The sequence below is a fragment of the Hydra vulgaris genome, chromosome 03 (assembly GCF_038396675.1).
Source record: "Hydra vulgaris chromosome 03, alternate assembly HydraT2T_AEP".
Lineage (NCBI taxonomy): Eukaryota > Metazoa > Cnidaria > Hydrozoa > Anthoathecata > Hydridae > Hydra > Hydra vulgaris.
The window spans coordinates 6,640,264-6,667,862 of NC_088922.1; the positions used below are offsets into that span (position 1 = coordinate 6,640,264).

The window sequence follows — 27,599 nt, forward strand, 5'->3', positions numbered from 1 at the left end:
AACCTATTCATTTAATGATTACTCTCCACTTCATTTAAAAAAGTTTTATAAACGGAGAGTGGATATTTAACAGAATTTCTGTATTTGCTACCTTTTTTTTTGCTACAGGTTCTTGCTTGATGACTTTTAGTCACTACGTAAAACCTCCTTGTTTATAAAAAGATTGCAGTTAAATAGGTTCAATATATAATAAATTATCAGGGGTATGTATAGAGTTGTTTCAAAATATGACAAATTGACTTTTGCTACAGTTGCTTCAGTCGAATTTGTCATTTTTTTTTAACTCCCTGTTCAATTTAAGTTGATACGCTGCGAAATGCTTGACATTCTTTCAAAATTTTATGGACATGTGAGACAAAACCCGTTAAAATTTAGGTTTTCAACGGGTTTTGTCTCACATGCCCATGATGCATTTCATTTTTCCGAATGAAATATTTCCATAACATAGTCAACTTGGCTCAGCTACAATTTTGAATAAGTTTTTAATAAAGAAAAAAAAACTGAGCTGACTGTAGCAATTGCTACATTTACCACAGCCTGGATCCGCTCCTGCGGACGATAATGGCTCTCTCCATATCAGTTTATTCTGCTATAAACTGATAAGCATTAAACCTTTTTTTAATGTAATAATTAAGCATAAAATTACTCTTATTATTGTTTTCAACTTTATAAAACAGCTTAAAATGCAAGATTTGTATCTAAACACATGGATTGCAATGCGAATTTGCTAACAATACCTGTCACTGTAGCGAGTTGAGAAAGAAATTTTTCTAAAATGAAACTAATAAAAACCTATCTACGGTCAAAGATTTTGGTGATAAAAAGGCCCGAACGATTAATTTAAAAAATTTAATGTATTTTGTGTAAAACATAAAAAAAAAAAAGGTTTCTTTGTATCTAGCGTTTCATTTCAAAGTATTATTTTTGAACTCGATTTGTTATTATTTTCCGTGCAATTTATCAGCAAGTTTATAAATTGTCAGGGGCGGCAGGAAAAATTTTGCAAGAGGGCGGCAAGAAGGCTAAGGACGGCACTGTGGCGAGGAAAAAAAACTTATCACACCAGCACGCATATTTTTTTACTTTGATTTTCCCGCAGTTTATTTTTACAATTCTATTTGTCTTATTTTAAACTTTTTTCCGCGAAGACCTAAGTAGAAAAACAAGCAACCAATAACATAATATAATTTGCAAATAGAAAACAAAAACGCTGAAAAGTTTCAAAGTATTTTTTCGGTTCATTAATCAAAACTGATATATGAATCAAAATATTAGTTTTAAAACCAATAAACGAAAAATCAACCAACAAAATTTTAGAAAAAGGTAAATAAGGCGCTTAAAGTTATCTGTGCAACAGACAACAATGTGTTATTTCGAACGATAATAAATATTCTAATTTACTAAAAATAAAATGCGGAGTTCCCCAAGGTTCCATTCTTGGTCCTCTTTTATTTTTAATTTATATTAACGATCTTCCACAATCACTAAAAAAACTTGATGCAATAATGTTTGCTTATGACGCAAATTTATTTTATTCATCAGCATCAATTAAAAATCTCTTTGAATCTGCAAATGATGACCTTGAGAGTCTAAACATTTGGTTTAAATTAAATAAATTATCTTTAAATCAAGAAAAAACAAAATACATCTTGTTTCATTCCAACCAGCAAAAAACCAAAATACCAAGCATGCTACCATTACTAAAAATTGATAACATAAACATCGAAAGAACTGAAACTATTAAATTTCTTGGGATAATTATTGACGAAACGATTTCTTGGAAACCCCATATAAAAACATTAAATACAAAAATATCAAAAAGTATCGGCATACTTTACAAAGTCAAAACTATACTTTCCCAGGAGAATCTGAAAGTTCTCTACTTTTCTTATATACAAAGTTATCTAACATATACTAATATTGCCTGGGGAAGTACAAATAAATCTAAATTAAGTTCTCTATATACACACCAAAAACACGCATCAAGATCGATTTATAATAAAAATAAATTCACTCATGCCGATCCTTTACTTAAAAACTTAAATGCTTTAAATATCTATCAAATTAACATCTATCAAAATGTTTTATTTATGCTCAAATATAAGCTCGGACTTGTCCCAACTCATTTTACTAATAACTTTTTTCAAACCAACGCCAACAGATATATCACACGAGGAACCGGAAACTTTACATCGCCATAAAAAAAAAAAAAATTTTCGAGATTTTCAATTGTATACCGTGGCCTCTATTTATACAACAAAACAATTCCTCAAAATATAGAACTTACTAAATTGGATAATCTTATTGCCCTGAAGAAAAAACTAAAAGATCTCATAATTAACAAAACCAATTTTATCGATATGTATTAAATATAAAAGAACAATTAATATATTAAAATGTAAAAAGAATAATTTAAGCTATAAAAATAAATAAAAAAGAAGTAAAACATTAAATATAAAAAAATATATATTAAATATAAAAAAATAAATACAAATTGTTAGCAACTATACATAGTAAAATATTACTGAACAGTAGACCTCAAAAAATTAATGTGTGTCTTTATTCTTTAAATTTTTAGTTTATTTTGTATTTTAAAGGTTCTCGATGAAAAGACTTTTCTTAGTCTTCTGCGAGTTTCCTTACAACTACATAGTACTACTAATATATGTTGATATATATTTTCAACAAACAACATATATTTTCAACGACAACGACAAGCAAGTCCTTAGTAGCCGTGTGGTGCGACGGACTTGCGTATATTTTTTAAATGCATGGGTTAATAGCCAGCACTTTATATTATAAACCACGAATTTATTATTTTAACTTGCATGAGTTAAAATGTCAAACGCGCATGCGTAAAACAGCATTGTTAACGCTCTTTAGATATTGTAAATATTTGTGGTGGACATTTATAAAAACTGGAGACATGTAAATATTATTTGTTTTTGAAATATATAATAATGATTGTTTTAAAAAAAAAAAAAAAAAAAAAAAAAAAAGAGCTTTTCGAGCTTTTATGGCCGCCCAAGTATCGATCATATTGTCGGAGCTCACCTTTTCAGTCAAACCTTCTTTATTCGAAATAATCAAAGATTAGTAATGCGATCCTGACCCATAGTTGGTAAGAAAGAGTTTTTTACAATCTTCAGTTTACGAAACAATTGTTCACCCTCAGCAACTGACTCAGGAATAGTATTGAAAATCTGGAGTATAGTGCAAATGAACGGAAAAAGGCGTTCAAGCTTCTTCTCGAAAACTTGATTTAGTAGCTGCAGTGGGTTTCCTTGCGTTTAATTTGTTTTGCGGGCATTTGTTAAAACGACAAACTTCTCTAATGAGATCCTCTTTGTTCATATTTCTTGGATAAAACCGTACATGTTCGCAAGCTTTATTTTGAACGGAAAGGTTATCAAGCAACAGGGAACGTATACAAAAAACAAATAACTAACTGAAGAGCTTAATTGAGTGATTTTAGTCTGTGTTATGGATATAAATCCCTATCCCTCTGTTTATTTTTTTCTTCGTCTGCTGCCTTTTTAGTAGCTTTAGCACGGTTTTAAGCATCGGAAAATTTCTTTCGACCCATTTTTAAAAAACACATAAAATGTTTTGTAATTTATAATTAGTTTATAAATAAAGGTTTTAATACCATATATCATCATTTATACAGATCGGAAGTTTTACTAAAAAACAAAAGTTCTTTTATATAACAGTTGGATAAAAGAGCATAAATTAATTTTATTTTACTTACGGTTTTGGTGTTGGAGTATTTGCATCAGTCACTACTTCTTGTTTATTTGTTTTCTTTTGTTTGAAAACAAAAGAAAATTTGTTTTCAAACAAAAGTTGAAAGTTTGAAAATTGCCTTTTTTTTATTGTTGAAGATACTGTTTAAAATATTTTTATTTCCAGCAAACTTGTTCTATTCAATACATTAAAATCCGCAAAAGATCGTTACATCAACCACACCCTAATCCTAGGCGCGGGTAACGTACGGGGGTAATGTCTAGGGCCAGTAGTAACTGTTTTTAAATAAAAACAGTTCGTGGATGATTCCAATAAAATTTTAGGTAAGTATTTGCAAATTTAGTTTATCTAACATGCAAAATTAGTTTATCTAACATCTATTCTCGCACATCCGGGCGAGTTTAGATGCATTGGGCGAGAATATACTCATTCTATGGGCGAGGTTGAGTTACTTTTGGTAGGTTAGGCAGAAAACAATTTTAAGCATAGCCAACCATTTTAAACAAAATAAACTTTATTATACTAACAGAATAAACTATGGACGATAAATAAATATAAAACTGTAATTTAAAATGTACTACATATTTACAATATAATAATTAACATATTTACTCGGTTGAGTTAGATAAGCTAGTTTGGATTCGTCAAATTTAGTAGCAAAAAACTTACTAAAAACTAACAAAATTTCTTTGACAGATACTTTTTAATAACAATTTCTTTGAGATAAAGGTTGATTTGATTTTGATTAAGACTGATTTACTGCTCTAAATGCCTTTTTGTTGATGCAGTAGTGTGTTCACTGACTTATAAGCAATCAAAGATAGCGGGCGAGATTCAGTGATGGGCAAAATAACATCAAGTTACCCTAAAAAACTATCATTTTATGCTGCAAAGTATAGCTTTAACCAATCAAGTTCAATCAATTTATCCTGCAAAGTATAATTTCAACCAATCGAATCCGCAAAACTTGCATCCCTATAATGCGTTACTTTAAAGGGCTTTTTTTTTTTTTTTAACGAATCAGAAATAGCTGCTTTCATAGGTTAAGAACCAATCAACTTATCCGCTTTTGCCTTAATGGCATAGCCAAGAACCAATTATATTACGCGGTTTCTTAAAAAATTGCAGCTCCTGAAAAAAGCATAGTTTTCACTTCAGAATATTTGCATTATTTTATTTTTAATTTTAAAGTTGGAATAAGAAAATTTAATTTTTAAATTCGAAAAAATAAAATGATTTTTAAATCGGAAAAACTTTCACTAAAGCTGACTGAAAACGTTAAATAAGTAATATTTTTAATTAATTTGTGTAGTACATCACTTCCAGGATATGACGGGGTCTAAATCCACCACTGAATATTGTGATTTTTTATTATTATTTTTATATTCAAATCTAGTTGTATGAGATAAAGAGCTTAATAATATTTCCATTTTGAAAATATTTAATGTTTACTTCCTACTTTCCTGTTACAAGCGAAATGATGCATTACATTAGAATTACATCAGGGAGAAGGTGTATTGCTTTTTACTGCTTAAAATCTTCAAGACATTGAGCAAACTCCAAACATTTATATGTTTATGTCAAATAAAGATGATTTGAAAAAGATTGCATAATTAGAGATTTGGAAAAAATTCTAACTTAGTTAGAATTCACCCCCCCCCCCTCCTTTTCCACTTTGTTGTTCACAACAAAATAAAATCTTTATAAACAAAAACCGGCCGGTTGCATTATTAATAATTAGGAACATTAATAATACAGTATAATTGGGAATTTTATAACAATTTTTATACCTTATACTGACATTATTTGACATCGTTTTTTCAAAACCATGTTCATAGTTTTTAGTTTTTTATTTATTTTTCATTTTGATATGATTAACAATATACTTTATACTTTGATAGAAAATATAAAAAATCTGCAGACTCTGAATTATTCTTATTTTATAATGGCTTGCTTTGAAAATTTTACAATTTTTTCCTAATTGAGTTGCACAGACATCGAGTAACTGTTTCGTATTTTTTTTATCAATTTCTTTTTTATCACATCTTATTTAATTAATCTATTTTTTACTTTTTAATTTTGTAAAATCTGATAATAAAAATATAACTTTTTTTTTTGGAGTCGTTACAGAGTTATTAATATAGATTTAGGTACCAGCAATTTTTGGTATCAAGTTAGAGGGGATAGTTTATATGAAAATAAGAGTTAACTCAAAAAAATTTAAAGTTTACGAGTAGCTATCTTATTTAAGAAAAGTTTGAAAAATCAAAATAAATAAACCGCTTCAAAGACGCCATTTTTTGTAGAATTACAAAGAAACGCGTCATTAAAAATAAGTAAACGTAATCTTCAACTCTCCAACGGTTTTTTTTTTTTCTTCCTGCATATAAGGTGGTACATACCTCAAAAAATTCAAAGTTTTCAAAATTTAAATGATCAATTTTTCTGGTCAATTTGACATTGCTGATTCTGAAAATAAGATCAAAATTTGATTAAACAGCATCTAAATTAGTCTAATTTAGCATTTAAAATGTTTATAATTTTCTAGTTCCTTAGTAACGGTCTTAGCAACCAGGGTGATACCTGAATTTATTTTATTTCCAATCTATATTTGTGTTCATTCAGTATGGAAATTAACTTTATAGCCTATAGCTTCTTGTTTTGACTTAAAGACATATATTTTCAAACAACACAACCACGGTATTTCCATATATTTACTGGATTTATGTAATGAATCTACGTTAATGAAGCTTTGCATAGTTTAATATGGAAACGGTGCCCCAAAGAGATTTTTGTAGGAAATTTATTAATTGATATAGCTTTTTTATCTGCAGTGCTATGTTTCAATGAAGGTGGTTATGGTTTGTTAAATGTTTATCATAGCTTTGGTTTGCAACCTGGTCAATTTTGTATATACGGCTTACATAAATATGATATAAAAGTTACGCATACGCATAAAAAGTTATAAAAAAAAAATCAAGTGATATTGTTAAAAAACGAAGAAAAAAGCTCAGAGCAATAAAAAAGTGTTTCGATGGCAAAAATATTGCTATAGAAGGTAAAATGTATGCTTCTGGAACTTTTTAGACTTTATAGTAATTGTTTAGAATAGTTTTTATTCTTTTAACGAGTTTTTCTCAGATCCGCATTTTTTCAACTTTGATCCTAAATAACTTAAAATCTGTTCTGTCAAATTTATTGAAATTTTCAGGATTAATTCTTTACATAGAAGTCTATGTTCTGAACTAAAAAAATATTATTATTTTATTTTTTTTACTTATTTTTATATGCATTTTTGTACTTCTTTTTGGGGAAAATTACCTGAATTATTGTAATTGAGCAAATTAAAGTTATACTTCGGATTTATTATTATTTTTTTAGTTCAGAACATGCCCTCCAACCTTACTGATTAGTTTGCAAAGTTTGATGTAAATATCTTTTTGCAATAAAAAGATATATTGGAACAAAAAATTTGCATAATTAGGGTATTTGCATAAATATTTTTAAGAATAATTATTTTTTGAAATTTTTTTTTTAATTTTTTTAATTTGTTATTTTATTTTTGTCAAAATAAATCAAAAAGACATAACTAAGAACCAATATTTTATGATATAATTTTTTGAGGTATGTACCACCTTAAGTTAAAGTTTTCAAGCTAAAAGTTGAGTTTTTTTTTATAACTTGAAAACAAAATTAGAATTTTAAAATTTTTTTATTAACTATTTATGTAAACCCAAATAAGTTGCAACAATTAAAACCATGTTTTTTTATAACTGTTTTATTTATAAGTTCATCTAATAATATGGCTCTGATTTAAAAAAAAAGATTTTTACAGGACCCAAACTTATCTAAAAAATTATAAACTATTTACTTTTCATTGTATATGAAAATACGCGGTAAAATGTTTTACATCAACACTCGTTTTGAAAATTCATTAATTGTATAACTTACTCTAGTTTATGCTTCAAAATAAAATATAGAGGTGTCCCGGATAGAATATTCTGTCGGATATCCAAGTCGGATTTGTATATTATCCGGTGTCCGGCCGGATAATAAAATAATCCCGTTGGTTATGTTGGATATTTCATGTTAACCAATATTAAGAAAAAAAACTTGTTTAACTATTGCTGCAGTCTTAAAGATACAGTCTTAGACCTGATCAAGCCATTTGGTAATTAACAGAATGAGAGAACCCTAGAACACAAATTCTAAAGTATTATTATTTTAAAATAATCTAACGTTAGTTGACTTTTTTCAAAAAAATTTTGTTCAAGTTATATAGTTCAAATAAATAAGAATTAACTGTGCATAAGAACAACAGATTTTATCATTTATTTATGAATTTATTTACACTATGTATAAACAATAGCGTTTTTTACCATTTCTCCGCGTTGAGGTAAAATTTTACCTCAACGCGGAGAAATGGCTTTTAAAAGCCATGATTGCTTTTTCTCATAAATTTTTTCATATTCATAAAACCGAAAATGTAGAAGATGCTGGCGGTGATAATAATTTGAGGGCTAATTCTTTTAGCAGTATATGATAACCAACCATAATCTTTAGTTATTTAAAGCAGTTGTCATAGCTATTTTTCATGTACTTGCTTTGACTTTTCATTATCAATATCACATATCTTTTTGATAAACACTTTTATTGAAATTAACTTTAAATAAGAAATGAAAAAGCAATAAAAGTTCGATAGACATTTGCTTTATCATTTCACGCATTTTTTTTTTACAATTAGTATCTTACTTTTAAACAATCTTACGGAGTTGAAGAAGTCGAAGGTTCAATTTCAATTTTTCTTTTTTAGGCACCAAGATTTTCAAAAGTTAAAAATCGCTGGTGCCTAATATAGAGTCATTTTTATTATAAACTCGTTAATAATTTCACAGTCATTTATAACAAGATTTTCAGGTAAACAATATTTTTACCTATATTTCTACCTATATTTGCTTAAGCAATTTTGGACCAATAACAATAGAAGTGCGTTGATCGCTTTTAAAAAAAACTTGACACTTAATTAAGTCAATAGATAGAATGATAAGAATAATAATCCATCAATTATTGCTTTTAAAAACATATTTTAAAATACTTTTTCGGCACTATGATCAGAAAATATATTACTTACGGTTATCACAATGGCTGGATAATTTAGAACAAAATCCCAACAAAGATTCAAACCAAATAAATTGTAAAGTGCGCTAAAACATTTTTCTTGCTAAAAAAGTTCTTGATACAGGTATTACTCATAATTTATAATGATGGTTTAGGATTTTTTAAAATAATTGTTTTTTATTTGCAAAAATAAGTTGCTCTAAGAAAAGTCTTCAAGCTGAGTTTCCACTCATCTGTTTTATTACGGGAGCGGCAAAGAGAACGTAAAAATAATTACGTGTGCATGCGCAGTTTTCCTTCAGACTAATTTAAACTTTTATTACCCATGCTCAATTGATTCTTTTTTCCTTTCCTTACCCGTTCCCGTAGAAAAAGTAGAAATTTGTCTTTAGATCTTATCACAACGCACCGCAGAAGAACATTTAGCTAGGAAGTTCTTCTATTCTTATAACCAATGTTGCAAATGCGGTCAGAGCTGACACCGAATCTTCGAACTCTTGGTTTTGAAGCAAGCACTCTAACTACTGCGCCAAAGCTTGTCTCTTTATAGGTAGTACTGCAATACCATACTTGAACTAAACCTAAACTGATATTTGACCTTTGGTTTTCGCATCAAAAATATCTTACAAAGATAAAACAGCCGCCGTTTTAAAATAATTTTTATTTTTAGTTTTTCTAGTATAGTTTTATTTAATTCAATATAATATATCAGGGTTTTAAGTTTTAACTTAATATGCCATAAAGAAGCTTAAATGATATTGCTTTCTTTTTTATTCAAATAATTTTAGCATTATTAATTATATAAGGTAGTATTTTTCTTTAAAACTTTTTTTTTTTCTTTAAACTTTGATATAGTATGAAGTAAGCAATCCAAAAATACCACCTTGAGAGTTTTGTGCGTGTGTGTGTGTGTGTGTGTGTGTGTGGCATTTTTACTTTGGTATTTCAACTGACAATAGTTAATTTAACATTTGGCTTTTTCCATCTTCCCTTCCTTGTTTTGATTTTTCATGCTTTAAAATGCAAAAAAATATAAATAAGAATAAATTATAAGAAATGAATAAAGTATGAGAAAAATAGGAAATGTATTAATATAAAGTAGGAATTTTTTAAAGAAAAGCTATAAGTTTGTAAACGAACTCATTATAATTCAATTTTATAATATATTATTTTTTAACGAATCAAGTCGTGTTGTCATGCAGATGTTCGAAAATGTTTTTATGAAATTAGCGAGTAAAACTTGAAGTTTATTATACAAATTTGTTTAGCTTATATAGCTTTCTAAAAATCAATATTTTATTTTACAATTTATACTGGTAAACAATCCAGTTTCAATACTTTAATAGAAACTATGGAAATTAAACCGCAGTTTTGTTTGAAATGTGATATGTAACATTCCTAACAGAAATATATATATTTTTTCAATGCAAGGAATTAATTTAGAATAGTTTTTAAGAGTAAAAAGAATGGAGGTTATACTAAGATCCTTTTGTTATCGTACTTTAATGGTAAGGTGTGCACGAAAATACAATAGTTTTAATAAGATCCTGACGTCTGATCAAGTAGAGCAGGTTTTTTTTTTTTTTTTTTTTGTCAAATTATTTATTGATTTTTTAAAGCATAAAATCCGAAAAAGCCGGTTAAAAAGTTTTCCGCTACATTATAATCCCGTAAAAACGTTTCTTTTTTCTTTAATTTCTTTAATATAATGAAGAATTTATATAAATATAATGAAGAACTATTTTTTTAAGCTCTATAAATCTAATTTTTAATTTAAAAAGTTTTTAATTCTAATATTATATTTTATTTCCTGAAATTAAAGAAAAGCTATCATAAAATATTATAATTAGGTTTTCAAATGAAAGTAGCAACAATAATTTGAATACTTCTTTTAATGTTTCGTTGAAAGCAAATAATAATAATAATAATAATAATAATAATAATAATAATAATAATAATAATAATAATAATAATAATAATAAAAACAATAATAAAAGAAAACAAACAAACAAACAAAAAAGCAATGTAACCTTTTTTGCTATATACATGAATACCTGCGGAGAAAGAATCTCAATATTATGCGTAGTCAAAAACAACTTTGACTTAGGAGCAGAAATGTTTCAACGGCCACCTTACAACAATGGCCATAAAAAAAAAATTGAAATTACATTTGTGAGAGTCAATTAATTTATTTTGACGTCACCATAAGAGCCCCAAGTGTAAATTCAAAAATTTAAATTAATACATTTTAAAGTGTTTAATTAAACTTAAATAAACTATTGCACAAACTTATTTAATGGGAAACTTTCCATTGTTTTACTTTGCATAAATTGTCGGTGTCTGCTTTTATTCTGGATGCCAAGTTCGAAGAGTATCGGTAAGGTTTTTTTTTATTTTAATTTATTAGGCTTCATTTTTAAGAAACACCGTTTACAAGTGCTTCTAAAAAGTAAATTAAACTTAATAGAGTGTCTGCATAACAATGACAAACCTAAATACTGGTTTACTTTTATAATTTAATCAACTCTACTTCTTTCAAGGCTACTATTCCCTACGGGCATTTGTTTTTAAAAGTTACGCTCTAAATGTCTGTTAAACGTTTTTTAAATGTCTTTTAAACGTTCTTTACGTAAGAATGTTTAGAAGGTTAAGTCTTTATTGTTCGTAATTCTAAAAATTTAAATTTATCTTTAAAAGTCTCAATTTTAAGAATAAGAAATTGTGTAAATAAGTCAAACAGATTCTTTTCTACTTTAAAGTCACGGAACCTTGCGTCAAGTTTATCAATTACTTTTAGACTCCAGGACCGACGACACGGACTTCGAAGTGCCTCTAATCAAATATATTCATAAGCAATTTGAAATTATTTATATGGTGTTTTAAATAAATATAAAAAATAATAACGTTTAAACAATAAAGATAGAAGAGCCGCAAATAATTGTAGAGGCATCGTTTCCACTCAATCTTTTCTAAAAAAAAAAAAAAAGTAGAACTGTTTGTATGGAAGTCATTAAAACATTGTGTTGAGCTCGAGTTTATGTAAGACGATTTTTTTAAAATAAGTTTGTCAGAGGCTTTTTAAAATTAATTTGTCATGGGCTAAATTGTCAATTTTTCTTTTTTTTGTCTTTGTTTTATACTTTATTTCGAGTCACTTTAAAGCTTGAGAAAATCGTTCGAAAATTTACTATTTTAAGCTATATATTATTATGTAATATTTATACATCAGTTTGCATTAAAGAACAATGACTGGTTAGCTTCTAAAAAGCCGTGCAGTTACCACTACTATTGCATTTTTATTAGATACTAGTTTAACTTCTTGTGCTTCCAAAGTAATTTTACGAATGCATCTTTTGCTGATCGTTTCACTTCTGCTATTAATTCTTCTTTTATTGGTTCTACATTTACTGTTACTTCAGCAATCCTGAGCTTGCGCTTGCATTACATATAATGTTTTATAATGGTGTCATACTATATAAAACTTAAATATTCAAAGCCAAACTTTGTTGATTACTTTCTTTAACTTTCCACATCGCGTAGGCAAATGAAAATATTATATTTGAAAGCGATACTTTGCTTCATACTATAAAAGAATATTTTTAAATTGTAAATTTCTACAGAAACATCATTTTACGTAATTTCTCGTAAACAAGAGTTTACGAGAAATTACGTAAAAAATAGGAATTGATTCTACAATCTGTTGAGTAATTTAACTTAAATAGAAATATTTTAAATGCTTTTTGATTTATGTTATTGTAGATACACAGATCTCCCATATAAACAGTAGATACACAGATCTTCCATATAAACAGTAGATACACAGATCTTCCATATAAGCGTTTGAATCTCCGATTTTTTAGAGTTTATTACCTTTTTTACTTGAAATGAGTCAAAATACGAGTAATACAGCTACGAATACAGCATAATTGACACCTTAAAGTAAATTTATGAAACCCCCTAAAACATACTACATTGCTCTATACAAGAGATGTAGACATTACTTCAGAATCTTGAAAAATTTTTTAGTTAAGAGACAGATTGCTTGCGCCCATTCTCAAAGTTCCCCCCCCCCCCTCCCAGTTTAAATAATTTAATTACGTCCATGCATTACGATTTAATTTAAAAAATTTTGATACAAGTTAAACCCGTTACAATGCCTACACAAAAGGAATATATTATTAAAAACAGCATTGCAATAACTTTATGAATTTATTACATCAGCATTAATCACACTACACAAAAATCATTGTTTGTTATTTTTATCTTTTTGTAGTATAGAGAAGAGGGGTACACAGTTGTGAAGAATTTATTATCGGAGGAAGAACTGAAACAAACTCGAGTTGCTTTAGATGAGCTTAAAGAAAGGTAAAGTGAAAACTGTTTGTTCAGGTTTCAAACTAAAGGCCTTCAGTTTGAAATCAGTACAAACTATTTTCCTAACTTTTTAATCTTCCTTAAGGAAGAAGTAGGTAAAATTTTAACTCATACTTTTAATACTTTGACTATAATAATATTATTCACTAACACTAGTGCAAAAAGTTTACATTATTTTTAAATAAACTCCATTTAAAAGGTTCCATTTATTCCTAAAACTCAAAAAAAAAAAAAAAAATTGTTAATAAAAAAATGGAATATAAAATTAATATAAAAAATGTCGGGAAAAAACTAATACTTTATTATTTTATTATTTCATCACATTTTTTAAAATAAAACATTTAAGTTATTTTTAAGAAATATCTTTTTTAATAAAATGAAATGTTTTATAGATTAGGCTTAAGAATAATGAAATTATTATGAAATACGCAACTATTCTGCAAAATCCATCCCCATCGATTTAAGGTTCTGCATTGTTTACTTTGCGAGGTTTTGCCAAATTTACATTATTAAACTTTAAACTTCTTTAAAAAAGATTTTGGTCAAAAATGTTTTTTATTAAAACATGTGAAAAGGTTTTTATTAGAAAAACTGTAAAAAACTTAATAAAATTGAAGGCTTAAATTTTAATAAGATTTGGTTTTACTACACAAGTTTTTTGTGAAAGGAAGTGTTTTTGAAGTCGTTCGTAAAAATTATTACATCTTTAAATATATATCTATTATTCGCACTAGTCCGAAATGGCTCAAAACTTGAACTTGAGTTTCCAAAGAATCCCTTAAGGGGAGGGGGGGGGGATTAAAGTATACATGTTCCCATTTCAAAAAATGCAAAAATTGAAATCAATTTCGTCCGAGAAAGAAAATTGGTTTTGAATTTTTAACATTTTATGAAGAAATCCGGTTGACATAATTTTTGAAAAAAATGATTTTGACTCATTCTAAACTGGAAATACCATCCAAATGTCTCTATATGTAGCATATTTGTGTGCTGGAACATTCCGTTATTATGTGTATAGGTTTAGGAAAATCCTTAGTTTTAAAAAAACATTAGTCTATTAAGTGGTAGTTGTAGAAATTTTGTTTGAATATAACAAAAGCATAATAGAGTCTTTTTTATCACAATTAAGTTAAAATGATAAACACTAAACAATTTTAATTCATATTTATTCTTCCAAACAAATAAAAATCACATTGATTATTTCTTTTTACATTCTACAAATGTTTGCTGTTAAATTCGACCACTGATGCTTCCAATTTCATTCCATATTCTGGGTGATGAGAGGGCCTTTTAAATCTAGTCCAATGAACACTGAAGCAGTGATGAATAGACTCAGTTTCTTGGTCGCTGTAACGCCCCAAAGACTCTTTTCTCTGAGTAACAAAGTCTTGAATTTGATAAAAAACTGAACGAACCTTTGGAGTGACACTGATCATTGTAAGTTGAAGATAGGTGCTTTTAAAGTTGTTGATTTTATTAATATAGTTTTCATCCAGTGCATTGCCAAAGAAAACTGTCACAACAGAATCAAATTTCCTGAATGTGTCAATGATGGGAAATGTTTCAAAAGCGCAATTTTTCTCAGCAAGCTGTTGCAATACATCAATGTTTTTCAATAGTTTGTGACACTCATTCCTAGAAAATTGACCTCCATGAAAAGGCTGACATTTGATGTGAAGAGCTGATGGCCACTCATCAGCCTTTGACCAACGGTCCTTCAGTGCTTTGTTGAGGTGATTAACAACACCCAGGAGTAGATGAAGTTCCATCGGAAGAATAACGTCTAAGACAAGCATTCTATCTTCCACAGAAATAAGGGGATCATGAATGACATTTTTGAAGATTTTTTTTAGATCCTTGCTAGCATTTTCAAAGGCTTTGAAACACTTCCGTAGTGTTCCAAAAGTGTGAAAATTCCCTTTGAAGGACAGATTCTTGGAGTCTATATCACACCATGTGCATGGATGAGTACTAGCATGTGACTGCATTCCACACAGGATGTTAGCTACTTTCATGTCACATGAAATAAAGTAATTCACATTGTTTGGTGTAATTAGGTTCAGGATTGTTCTCAGATTTTCATAATTTTCTGTAACATCTTCAGCAATGGCTACAAGAAACTGACGTTTAACACTACTGTCCTTTCAAAGCTGAGAAGTCAATAACTTTCTTTTAGGTGGACAGAGTGGTTGAGATGATAGATCCTCCTGGATTCCACCTCCATCTACGCCAAGTTTTACTATATGATCAGTAAAATCTTGTCTTCTCTTCAAAATTTCATCTGTAAATGCAGAGAGTTCTTTCCAGTGGACCACTGTTTGATGACTGATTTTATTCTGATCATAATGAACATCAATTGTTGTTTGGGTGAAGTGATCAGAAAGCTGCTTACCAAGTTAAGAGAATTTTTTCACTATTTTGTCATAACTATTTTAGATTTTGACACTTGATTGAGAGTTGTAGCAAGTTTTTTAATTCCTGTATTTGACAATCCTGTGTTAGATTGCACATGCACCAAATCTTGGGCAGTCAACTCAGATTCTTTTTTGAAGAGTTCCTTTTAACATGCAGGGCCTAAAAACGTAGTAGAAGAGAGAAAAATGAAATAGTCCATTCTTTGTAGAACCTTCTTTTACTTTTCATCAATTTGGTACAAAGGTAAGTATTATTGTATTCTTTTAAACAAAGGCTTGTCCATGGGAAATTGATAAAAAATCCTAATATTAGTTTTTTGTTTAAATTCATAGGTGAAATTACAAATATATCTGTATTATAAAAATTAAAATAAATCTTTCAAAACAATACCTTGTGTTATAGGCAATGGTCTTCCACCCCCAGATCTTCTTATTTTGATGATTCCATGGGGAGATGCATCTTTGAAAGAATTACAGATGATGCAGTTTGCTCTCCAACCTTCAAATTTTTAGATGCAAACAGCTTCATATTCTCCCTGAAGGTAGATTTAATGTGGAAAACCTCTTCTAATGATTGTTAAGCAGTCTGAACATCTTTTCTCAGATTTTGATGATGATGATGATGATGATGATGGTGAATGCTTGATGTTTCCAAAGGGTGTCTCTCATTTAGCTTGAGGTAGCCATTTTTTCAAATGAGACAATCACAGTCCTAACCTCTTGTTGAGGGACGGGTTTTAATTTGGTCAAAATTGAAAAGACTTGGAAGTGTCACATTTTTGCCATTGTGCCTTTTTTGGAGGTTAACTTTGCAGCAATCACAAACTCCCAATGGAACCCTTTGATCGGCAAAATTTCATTAGAAAATATTTCTTTGACTCGCTCAATCAAGAAGGAGGTTAAAACTCTTTGAGACTTTCTCATACAAAGATAACAAACAGTTTTTCTGCAATCATCATGGGATTTAGCTGAGTTAGGCATTTTTAATGAAATAACTTGATTTGACACAATTCATGTAACAAAGCAACTAAGGGTCAATGCCTTTTCCCGAAAAAAGAGAAAAAAATATTTTGCCAGATGACATATTATGACATTGTGCAAACTACAAATTTAACATTTTTAGCTTAATTCAAAAAGCATTATTTCTGTCCTGTTATAATTACTTATACTTTGAACTTACAAATGAGGTGTTTAGAAATATACATTGAAAATTTAGGATCTTTGAATATTAACATTCTTATACTAGATTTTTTAGGAATGAGTGAAAATCCTAATAAAAAGAAAAATTTTTATAAAATAAAAACAAATACGCCTTAAGAAATAACAATTTTGTATAAGAACCGCTTTGTAAAACAAGATTTAATCAATTTTGTATTTCATATCGTGCACCTTATCTCTGGAATAGGATTGTTTTACCAAATTTTGATTTGTCGATTGCTTTTCCAGTCTTCAAAAATAAATTAAAAAAATTTCATTCTCTCAATTAAAAATATTTTAATACTTTTAATAACTTAGCTATTACAATATAAAATGAAATTTTATGATACAATTTGTTTATTTATATTATAAGTTTTTTTTTCTTTCTGGTATTGTAATACGTATTGTTGAATTTACAAGTCTACGGATTTTACATGTTGTAAAGAATTTTATTCTGTAATACGAACACGAAAAAAAAAATTAAAAATAGACATAATTATATATACTTTTTTAGTATTTATTTATAGACATAAATAAATACTAAAAAAGAAATTCATAAAAACAAATTGAGAAAGTTTGAATTGAAATCAAATGAAAACTTATCACTACTTGAAAACTCTGAAAAAATATTGAGAAGAGCATTTTTGAGATGAGCCTTAAAATAATGCCAATAGAACAATTTTTGAGAAAAGTCTCAAAAAGATGACAAGAGGATAATATTTGAGAGGAGCCTCAAAAGGACAAATTTTCACTTGGTATGTTAGAAAAAAAAATCTATTTAAAAAGTTATTACAAAAAATGCATTTTTTGTTGAAAAAAACAATTGCGACAATTAAAAGGTCAACTGAAAAGAATGGAAGAACGGAAGAAGATAAATTGGAATGGAAGGAATACCGGAAAGTGATTCTGAAAGTTGAAATAAATCTATAAAAAAACGTTTAGTATTTTAATAAACAAACTAAATTTAAGTAGTATAATTATTGAAAGGATGCATAGGGTCAGAAAAACCAGACAAAGTAAACCTCGATAAATTTTAATAAAACTTCTGAACTATAAAGTTAAAATTAACATACAAAAGAATCAAAAAAAAATTAAAAGGAACAGAAATGTTTTTAGAAAAAAATTTAAACTTTTTTTTAAACAAACAGAAATATTTTTAAATAAAAATTTTTCTTTAGACAGCTTAACTATTTAAAAAAATCTTTTTGAAGAAATGAGAACTCAAAGGACTTTTTTTTTCCCTTAATTTTTTTGACTTTTTGAATATTTCGTCTAGATGATTAATGATTTTTTTCTCTATTGAGCTTAATTATTTCTTACTGAGCGGTTGATACTCCTTAGCGTGCCCCCCAAAATATTTTTTCTGGCAGAGCAAATATTTGCTTAGCTAAAGAATTATAAAAGTTTGTTCTATTTTCAGTGTAAACAAAATTGCTTGCCTGTCCTGTTGGTAAAAAGTTTTTTCAACCTACGGTGTCGGTGATAAACTTGGAAGTTTATCTTATCGTTTTTTCTTACGTTCATTTTTCTCAGAAATTTCTTGTCTAGCCTGGTGCTGCTTTTATATCTTTCACATTTTTTTATTCAACAGTTACCACTTTTTTTTGTTTTCCTAAATGCAGCTATAATGTTAGAAGATGACTTTTTGAATGCCCTAATCACTTGGTAAATTGCTAATATTTTTCCAGCTTTGTGAAGCATCCATGAGTTGATTGCTGGATTAAATGCAGTTTTATTTCAGCAATCAACTAAAAAGGCCTATAATACCTATTTCCAGTGTTTGCAACATGTATGTATGTTGTGTTGCTAAAATCAAAATGGTTATCCATGCTCCTTTGCTTTATTTTTGACTGCTATGCACAAGTTAGCATCGCAGTTGTCATATTTTAGCAACGATCGATTTACTTGACTGTTGTATAAAAATTTTGCAAAAATGATTCATAAGCAGTTTTATAAAAAAAAATTTAATTATTAAAAAAAAAATTTTATTGAAAATTTTGGGTTCCATTTGCAAAATGTCATTAATTTTGCAAGAAATTAGATATTTAATAATTGGTTTCAGAAACTAAATTTGACAATTGTGCAAACAACCTTTGATTTTGATGATCTTCATTTTTTTAATAATATTCAAAATATTTGCAAATAAAAAAAAGATGTTTTAGTATTAAACCTTGTTACTGCTCATTAACTTCTATTAATTCTAAGAAAAGTTTTACAAATCTCAAGAACCTGTTGTTAATCTTTAAAATTTATTGATAAAAATAATATATTTTAGATCTATAAAATCGTTTCAAGCAGGTGAAAAAAGTGATATTTATGAAGTTGAACGAGGTGCAGACGGGAAACAAATTTTAAATCGTATTAGATTTCCGTGCGAATTACATGAAACATTTTATAATCTACAGCGACACGATAAAATTTTGGACTGCGTTGAAGATTTAGTAAATATTTTAATATTAATTTTTTTTTGAATAATTTTTATATTTAAACACCCTGAAAAAAAAAATACTACGTTGTCCAATGTCTGCTTTTACTTTTTAACTAAACTTTTAATCTAGATCGGTCCATCCTTTCGATATATTGCACAAGACAAACTAAATTTAAAACCTGCATGCACTGGAGCTGCAGTTCGATGGCATCAAGACTGGGCTTTTTTCCCTCATACAAATGACAGTGTTCTTACGGCAAGCATATTGTTGCACGACACAACAAGATCAAACGGTAACAAATTACTATAAATAATCAGCGTTAGTTTATAAACTCAAATTTTTTTTGAAAATAAGATATATAGCAGAAATTACGTTATTTAAAGTAGAGTTAATAGGGTATATAATTATTGTATGTATGACACGCAATAAATACTTAAACAACTAGTATTGGTTTATTTTTTATTTTGTACATAGGTCAGTTTTAGTTTTATAGAGATTAAACCAAAAGTGACTTATGTACAAGATAAAAAGTTACTCAAGGTAATATAGCCTGCCGTATCTCTAATTTTGGCACTATTTATTACCCAGTTAACACACGACCCCTAATAAACGTTTAACAACGTTGTTTATATGTCTTTAAAACGTTGTTCGCTTACTGTAAAGTTTCATACGAAAAGATTTGCTCTTATCAAAAAATATTTTTTATTGAAAATTTATTTAAATTTGTTTTTATTTAAAATTTATTTTAAAATTTTATTTAAATTGATTAGTTAACTTATTTTCTGCTTGACTTGTTCTAACTTTATCTACTATGACAAATTTCCAAAATATATTTTAAAGTTTCATACTTTTTAATCTTAAAAAGTATTTAATATTGAGAAGAAATTACTTCTAATTTCCAATTTTGCAAAGAAAAATGTTTAAAAAAAGTGTTTTATAATCCCAATAATCCTAATAAAATAATATTCGAATCACCTGCTTGATCTAGTAATTAATCGCCAGGATGATTTTAGTCAAAAATATTCAAACAACAGATGTATTTCTGATGAATAAGAGCTAAATTTTAAATAATTAAAATTATGCTCCCATTCAAAAAAAAAAAAAAAAAAATTTGGAATTTATCGGAGTAAACTGGAGCTTCGTTATAGAAAAACTAGTAATTTATTAGACGAAAAACTAAATCAATTTTATTACATGAAAAACGAAAAAAACGAATGAAACGTGCTGGTTGCAATAGCATACAAAGTGCTGATTGCGCGTGTTAAAAATGAACTTAGTGTCACAAATATTGCATTGAAGTAGATGACATCAATTTTGGACTCTTGAAAATATTTTGTTTCTATGGGATCAACAAAATCTAGACTGATAATAGGTTTAACAGAGGTACCACAGGGTAGCGTAACTTGATACAGAACATCATCAATAGACCGATAATACCCAACTATATACTGTCATCAGCCCAAGCCAATATGATATTAACAAAATCACTAAATGTGCTAATACACTCACAAAAATGGTATCTGGAAAATAGACTTCTGCTTAACCCAAAAAAATAGAAACTGTTTTATTTTGATCAATAAAACAAACTGAAAAATACAAAAATGATTTAAAAAAAAAGTATACATAAATTTTTTGCAAAAACACTAATTTTAAATTCGGTAAAAAATCCACGAGCACAAAATGAAACGGACGAGGACGACATGAAAAACATTAATTAAACCTCCCGGGTACCTGGATGGTTCTTTTCCACACCCGCTCTTGTTTCACCAAAGAAACAGCAAACGCAATGGATGGAGGCATTATTAACTTAAAACTTAGCTATCGTAACAGTTCTTTTATCAGGTACTTACCAAGACAATCTTGAAAAATTCCAACGTATTTAAAATGGCTTATTTTACATCGGTTCTCATTATCCTTACTATTTAAAATCAGAAAAATTAATTCTCTTTTTTGATTACTCTTGATTTTACCAGTGTCTTCCTTGCTCTGCTATCCCAATTACATATAAAATACAAAACTTTAGTAACTTTTTTTTTTAGTAAAAACCCCCAGAAATGTTACAATTTTCCTTCACGTGAACTGCATGCACCGCAGACAGTGATGAATAAGTTTTAACATTGCGTTAAAGGAGATAAGTCTATAAAAAGTCTTCATACTTTGATTAAAAAAATAATTTCAGTGATTTTCTGGAAATAAATGAAGTTTTAACTTTTTGGAAAAATATTAAAAACAATCACCTTCTTCAGATTCAATTTCATTTGACTCCTCAAATAAGTAGTGACAGAAGGATAGAAAGTTTTTAATTAAGTCTGTTTAACCAAATTGTTGAAAAAAATTTTTTATAAACTGTTACGAATGTTTTTTACAACTTCTTTAATTGCATAGAGCACTGAAAATTTTAAAGTGAGATTTTGTTGCCTGAAAGTTAACATCATTTTACTTACGGTAGGGGAGAGTGTGTATGAAAGAGCCAGTTTTAAAATGGTGAGAAAAAAACTCAATTGTAATAACTTTTTTTTTTTTTTAATTCAATAATTACATTATTGGGTAATATTTTAAAACTAAAATGAATCGGATTATAATGCTAATAATCTATCATACACCTGTTTTGAAAAAAGAAAGAAAGCTCTTTCATAACATTGTGTCAATGAAAGAGCCACCTCTGTGCCATAAATAAGCCGTAACTTTTTTCGAACGACTATCAGCCGTAACTTTTTTTGAACACTATTAAGTCTTTTAAAGACATTAAACTGTTAAATAGACTTCTAAAAATCAGATTGAACTTAAAGTTTTATAACTCTATTATAATCAATGATAAAACAAATGATAAAACAGTTTTAATAATAGTTTTACAAATTATTCAAAAATCTAAAACTACAAAAACATCAGAAACATTTTTGGCAGAAGAAGTTAATGACACTTTTGAAACCACAAGATTCATGTGCCCATCCTTCACATACCTTGTACTGGTACCATTCTTCGTTGGTCTTACCATATTGTCCGTTACATGCAATACAATGATTTTTATCATCCTCTTCACAAACATTCTGTTTTTTTATTTCTGATAAATCTATTTTATTATTGGAGCTTGCATCATTGTGCAATGATATGGTACCACTAGAATTAATGGAATCATACTTTTTTTTTGTATATTTTTTTGTTTTAAACTTCTTAATAACACTTTTTTTAGGTTTTTTTTTTGTTTCTTTCTCTTCAATCTTATTTTTCTCAGGAGTGTTTGTGATTATAGCAGAGGCCATTTTACGATCCTTAGATTTTAAATTCTTTGTAGGTCCTGATTTTAAATAAGGCCTTACAATTTCAGGAATAATAACTTGTTGCTGTGATATTGATGGCTGTATTAAAGATTCTGACAATGTTATTACTTTAGCCAAACTATCTGTTTTTGTGGGTTTAACATTTGAGTTTCCAGGAGCATCTGAAGTATCAACACGGACAGTACTGAGTTGTGTTGAGGATACCAAGTTTTGTGGAGTAGCATCATCTAAAAGAACTGGCTCAGGTCTATCAGTTACATAAGATGTAAGAAAATCATCATCAAAAAAGTTTTTGGAATTTAAAGGGTAAATGCCAGTCTTGATAAATCCATTTGTAATATTTATCATGCTGAAAGCGGCTAAAAAAGCATCTCTAGCCAACTGCGCAACCTAATAAATGCTGACTGTTTTTCCAGGATTTGATAGCATCCAATCATTCATAGCTATTCTGTATCTTGTTTTAAATGGACCATAAACTGTAACGTCTAAAGGCTGTAACCTATGGCTGCAATGTGGTGGAAAAGTTAGAATTTTTACAAAATGTTGTCTAGCAAATTCTATCACACGAAGATTAACATGGGAGGTATGATTATCTAATATTAATAAGGCAGGATTTTTTTCACTTGGTTTTACATGACTTACAAAATGTTCCATTGCTTTCACAAAATTATTTTCAGTCATCCATCCTGAAATATGTGATAAACCCAATGCTCCAGAAGGCCCATTATTCACCATGTGATCCTTATAATTTACTCGAAGAAAAATGAACACAGGAAGTATAGTACCGCCTGCAGCATTAACAAAAAAAAGAGTAGTCACGAGTGTACCTCGTTCTGCTGATGTAACCTGTCCTATTTGTTTTGATCCCTTTGCAGCTATAATCTTTGGAGAACCTGAAACGGTACTGCACCCTGTTTCATCCGTATTAAAAATCATGTGTAATGGAAATCTATACTTTTTGTAAATGCTGGTTAGCTTTTCAAAGAATGTGTTAACATTTGTTTTGTTGAAACTTGTTGCTCTGGACAAAGATGTGCTTTCAGGTTTCCTGACTGACAAATCTTTGTGCCTCATCATAAAGCCACGAAGCCATTCCACAGATGCTATTTTATCACCCTTCCATCTTTCAGGACAAATATTATTCGCCTCTGCATACTGAAAAGCTAGTTCCCTTGTTTGTTTTTTTGTCAAACCGTGACACATTTTAGATGCAGTTTTTAAGATACGAAACTAATAAATCCTCTTGATGTTTAGAAAAAATGCGCCTGTTACCTATATTTGGGCAATGCACATACTGATCCTCAGTTTTCCCAACCTTTTTAATCACTTTTGCTAAATAGGCTCTTGATATTTCAAACAACAACGCTGTTTTATTGATGGACTGGTTGCCAACTTTTACTTCCCTTACAGCCATTTCTATTGCTGAAGTTGCGGGCCTTTGTCGCTTATTTGTAGTTGATGACATGTTTTTCTCTTAATTATAAAAAATATTAAATGAAAATAATGAAATAACATAATAATAAAAATACATAATAATATAATAAATACATAATAGAATATAATAAAATGAATCAAACAATACAAAAAAAGTTTTAAAAAATTATTTACACTTTAAAAAAAAAAAAGACTTATCCAGAACTTTGATTTTTAAAAAATTTATTAAATATTATTTTAAATTCAAACGAAGCTATGTTTTACAACTTCAGGAAAAGTCATTAAAACAACTAATTTCGATAGAATAAGCTCAATGAAGCATTACGAAAATAAATGAAGTCGTTAAAGCGCAAAACGATTATTTAGTATAAAAAAAAAGTTAATAAAAAAGACGGCTTATTCATGGCGTAAACCGTCGGCTCTTTCAAAAAATTGTTTGGTTAAATACATAACCTTAAATTAAACAATTTGACAAAAGCTTTAATCTAATATTTTTTGTGTAAATGAAGGGCAAATATAAATATAAGAATGCAGTATGTTTCTCTTATCAAATAAAACATTACACTTAATATTAAAAATGAATAAGTAAACCACCAAAAAATTACTTTTCATTTTCAAAATCTTTAGTGCTCCCTTACGACGCTATTTATTTTAGTAGAACTGTACATTTTTTGTGAGTTACAGGTATCCAATGTTGCAACACAAAGAGTTAAATACAATAAGGATCGGATGCCAGTAAGTTAGAAATAATGGAATCGGCTCCTTCAAAACCTGGCTCTTTCATACACACTCTCCCCTACCTGTCGAGCAAACCAGTAATTTTTGCACGACTTAACTTGTTTACACCCAACTAAATTGTGAGCGTGTCTAATAAATAAGCCAAAACAAAATTACACAAACAAAAATAACATTATTACAAATTGCAAAACATTAGATAAAAATTGCAACATATTAGATAAAAATTGCAACATATTACATAAAAAAAACATTTTTATTTGTTTTGATATATAAACAATTGTATATCAAAATTTAAAAAATCGGTGGGTAATACAACTTTTTCTTTACAAGATTTGTACTCAGCTACCAAAAACCCTAACCATAAAAATCAAGCAAAATTATCAAAAAGTTTTTTGTCATCGTTGTCTTATTTGAAATATGTTATTATATATATATATATATATATATATATATATATATATATATATATATATATATATATATATATATATATATATATATATATATATATATATATGTTATTATTGTTATGTATTAAAAATGCGTTTGATTAGCAATTGCTTTTACATATCGTCAGTCGAGAACCAAGAGGCCAAGTATATCCATTTTTTGTGTTTCCTAGAAAATCAAGTTTTAAAATTTAATTTGTAATTAATTTAATAAATAAATTTAACTTAATTAAACTTTCTGCCATAATATCCGACTAATCTTTTAAATATTTTAAAAAGTTGTAACATTCTTGAGACTAGATTTATTGGGCACATACCCCATTAGTTCTTGAATTTTTATTGATAATATACAGAAAAAACACAAAATGTGAACATACAGCCTCTTGGTTCTTGGCTGACGATATCATTATTTTAAACAACACATGCTAACATCATCTATAAAAAAAAATTTGTGACTTCTTATTTTTATTTGTGTTGTAACTAAGGTATTTATAAAACACGTCTTGAAAAAATTTATTATAAAAATATATTTAAAAAAGAGTGTTTTAGAATTGTAATTTTGTTTAAAACTAACAACATTTTATTAATGTTTATCTAAACTTATAGGATGTCTTCAAATTGTTCCTGGAACACACAAAGGACCAATCCTCTCTCACTACTTTAACAATACGTTTGCAAATGTTATAACTGATAAAAAATTTAAACCAAACAACCTAGTTTACCTTGAAGCACCCGCTGGAAGTTTAACGTTACACAACGCCCGAGTGGTACATGGCTCTGCAAAAAATACCTCAAACCAACCAAGAAGCACTTTGTGCTTTGTTTTTACTGCTATGGATGCATGGCCTTTGTTAGGTGTGGGAGGCAGAGATTTTATGAACAGTGGTCCGGTAGACTATGACTTGTTCACTGCAACTCTTTTAAGAGGCAATTCGTGCTTCACACCAAGAATGGAAAATATTCCAGTTAGTCTTCCAATTCCCTTTCATGCTACGTCGTCAGTGTTTAAAATAGAGTTTGAAACTGCTGATGAACCAGCTCCTTAGATATATTTATATATATATATATATATATATATATATATATATATATATATTATATATATATATATATATATATATATATATTTATAAATATATATATATATAAATGCTATGTAGTTTTGAATAAGCTAAAGTTTAGCTTTTATATTTTTCTTAAAATCAAACAATTAATCAAATAAACAATTAAAGTTCTTTTTGTTTATTGAAGGATTTTAATTCCTACTACTAAAATATTACATAGTCGTATGGCAGTGGCGTAACTAGAGGGAGCACAACCTCGCAAAGGGGTAGGACGGAGCTCAGGATTTTATGCAAAGATTTACAAATCTTATTTATATTAATCACTTTTTTTAAATATGAGTGAATTTCAACAGCCTGGCTGATATTTGGTTCATAAAGTACGTCTTTTGGGCGTTCAAAAGATTTTCAGAACCTCTTTTGAATATTCAAAAGACGCCAACCTAGGACCAGATGCCAGTGGGAAAATTGGTCCTCAAGAATTAATTCTTATTTAGCCTTTAGTCTTATTTATAAGTTACACTTTTTATTATTGATATTTTTTTCAAAAATTTAAAAATAGAAGAACAAACCAAAGCTCAAAAATTAAGGACAAAATATCAAACTTTGTTTTTATGTGTGTAATTCTGTGTAAGATATTAACAAATGTAAATTATGCTTCCAACACTAAAAAAAAGCCTTTAAATCTAAACGAAGCGGCCACGTTATAAGGTAATCTGAAATTCAAGCTCTAAGATTTTAGATCAAACTACGATTTATTTGCATAAAAGCAGTACCAACCCAATTAACTAATGCAATCATTTTAATCAAAAATGATACCACAAAAACAAATATAATAAAAAATTTCATGTACTTGATAAGCAGTATGTTACTGCTCATCAAAAACAGCTTTACGGAGTGTGATTTTTCTGATGTAAACATAGCAATAGTGCTAGTGATGACAACACCTGTAGCAGATGCTAGTTCAGCAAATTTATAGTTACGCCTTTGCTATATGCAATGCCAATTCATATACAGCTGTGTATTTTTGCGATAATACATGTCAAAACAAAGAGATATAAATATTTTCTGTATTTCAAGGTTTGGTAAGTAATTTATGAAACATAATTCATTTTTATCAGTTAAACACACTTTTGACATCCCAATAAACACATGGCCGTCTATTAAACGTCAATCCAACTTTTAGGTTTGGTCGAGTATCGTTTCAGAATAAAATCCAGAATAACGTTTAGAACCAACTTTCATTAATGGTCAAGATTCAAACAAATTTTTGAAATCTAAAATAAGATTATTAAACATAGAGAAAGTGTTTTGATTTAGTTATTTTAAACCTTTAGATTTAGCCTTTTTAAACGCGTAT

The 27,599-nt window shown here is 28.2% G+C and overlaps 1 protein-coding gene across 1 annotated transcript; it reads left to right on the forward strand.

The window, feature by feature from the left end:
• The first annotated feature begins 10,235 nt into the window (after positions 1–10,235).
• LOC100204757 (probable alpha-ketoglutarate-dependent hypophosphite dioxygenase) lies at positions 10,236–26,246 on the forward strand. Its single transcript, XM_065792179.1, has 5 exons — positions 10,236–10,436; positions 13,139–13,230; positions 19,126–19,291; positions 19,409–19,571; positions 25,785–26,246. Exons 1-5 carry the CDS (start codon positions 10,332–10,334, stop codon positions 26,222–26,224), a joined length of 966 nt encoding a protein of 321 aa, XP_065648251.1. The 5' UTR covers positions 10,236–10,331; the 3' UTR covers positions 26,225–26,246.
• The last annotated feature ends 1,353 nt before the right edge of the window (positions 26,247–27,599 follow it).

Bases quoted from the DNA above. Each gene is read 5' to 3' on its own strand.
- LOC100204757 (XM_065792179.1), top strand. From the start codon at position 10,332: ATGGAGGTTATACTAAGATCCTTTTGTTATCGTACTTTAATGGTAAGG. The intron at 19,292-19,408 runs GTAAATATTTTA...CTTTTAATCTAG, and splicing joins TGGACTGCGTTGAAGATTTA to ATCGGTCCATCCTTTCGATA. The intron at 19,572-25,784 runs GTAACAAATTAC...CTAAACTTATAG, and splicing joins CGACACAACAAGATCAAACG to GATGTCTTCAAATTGTTCCT.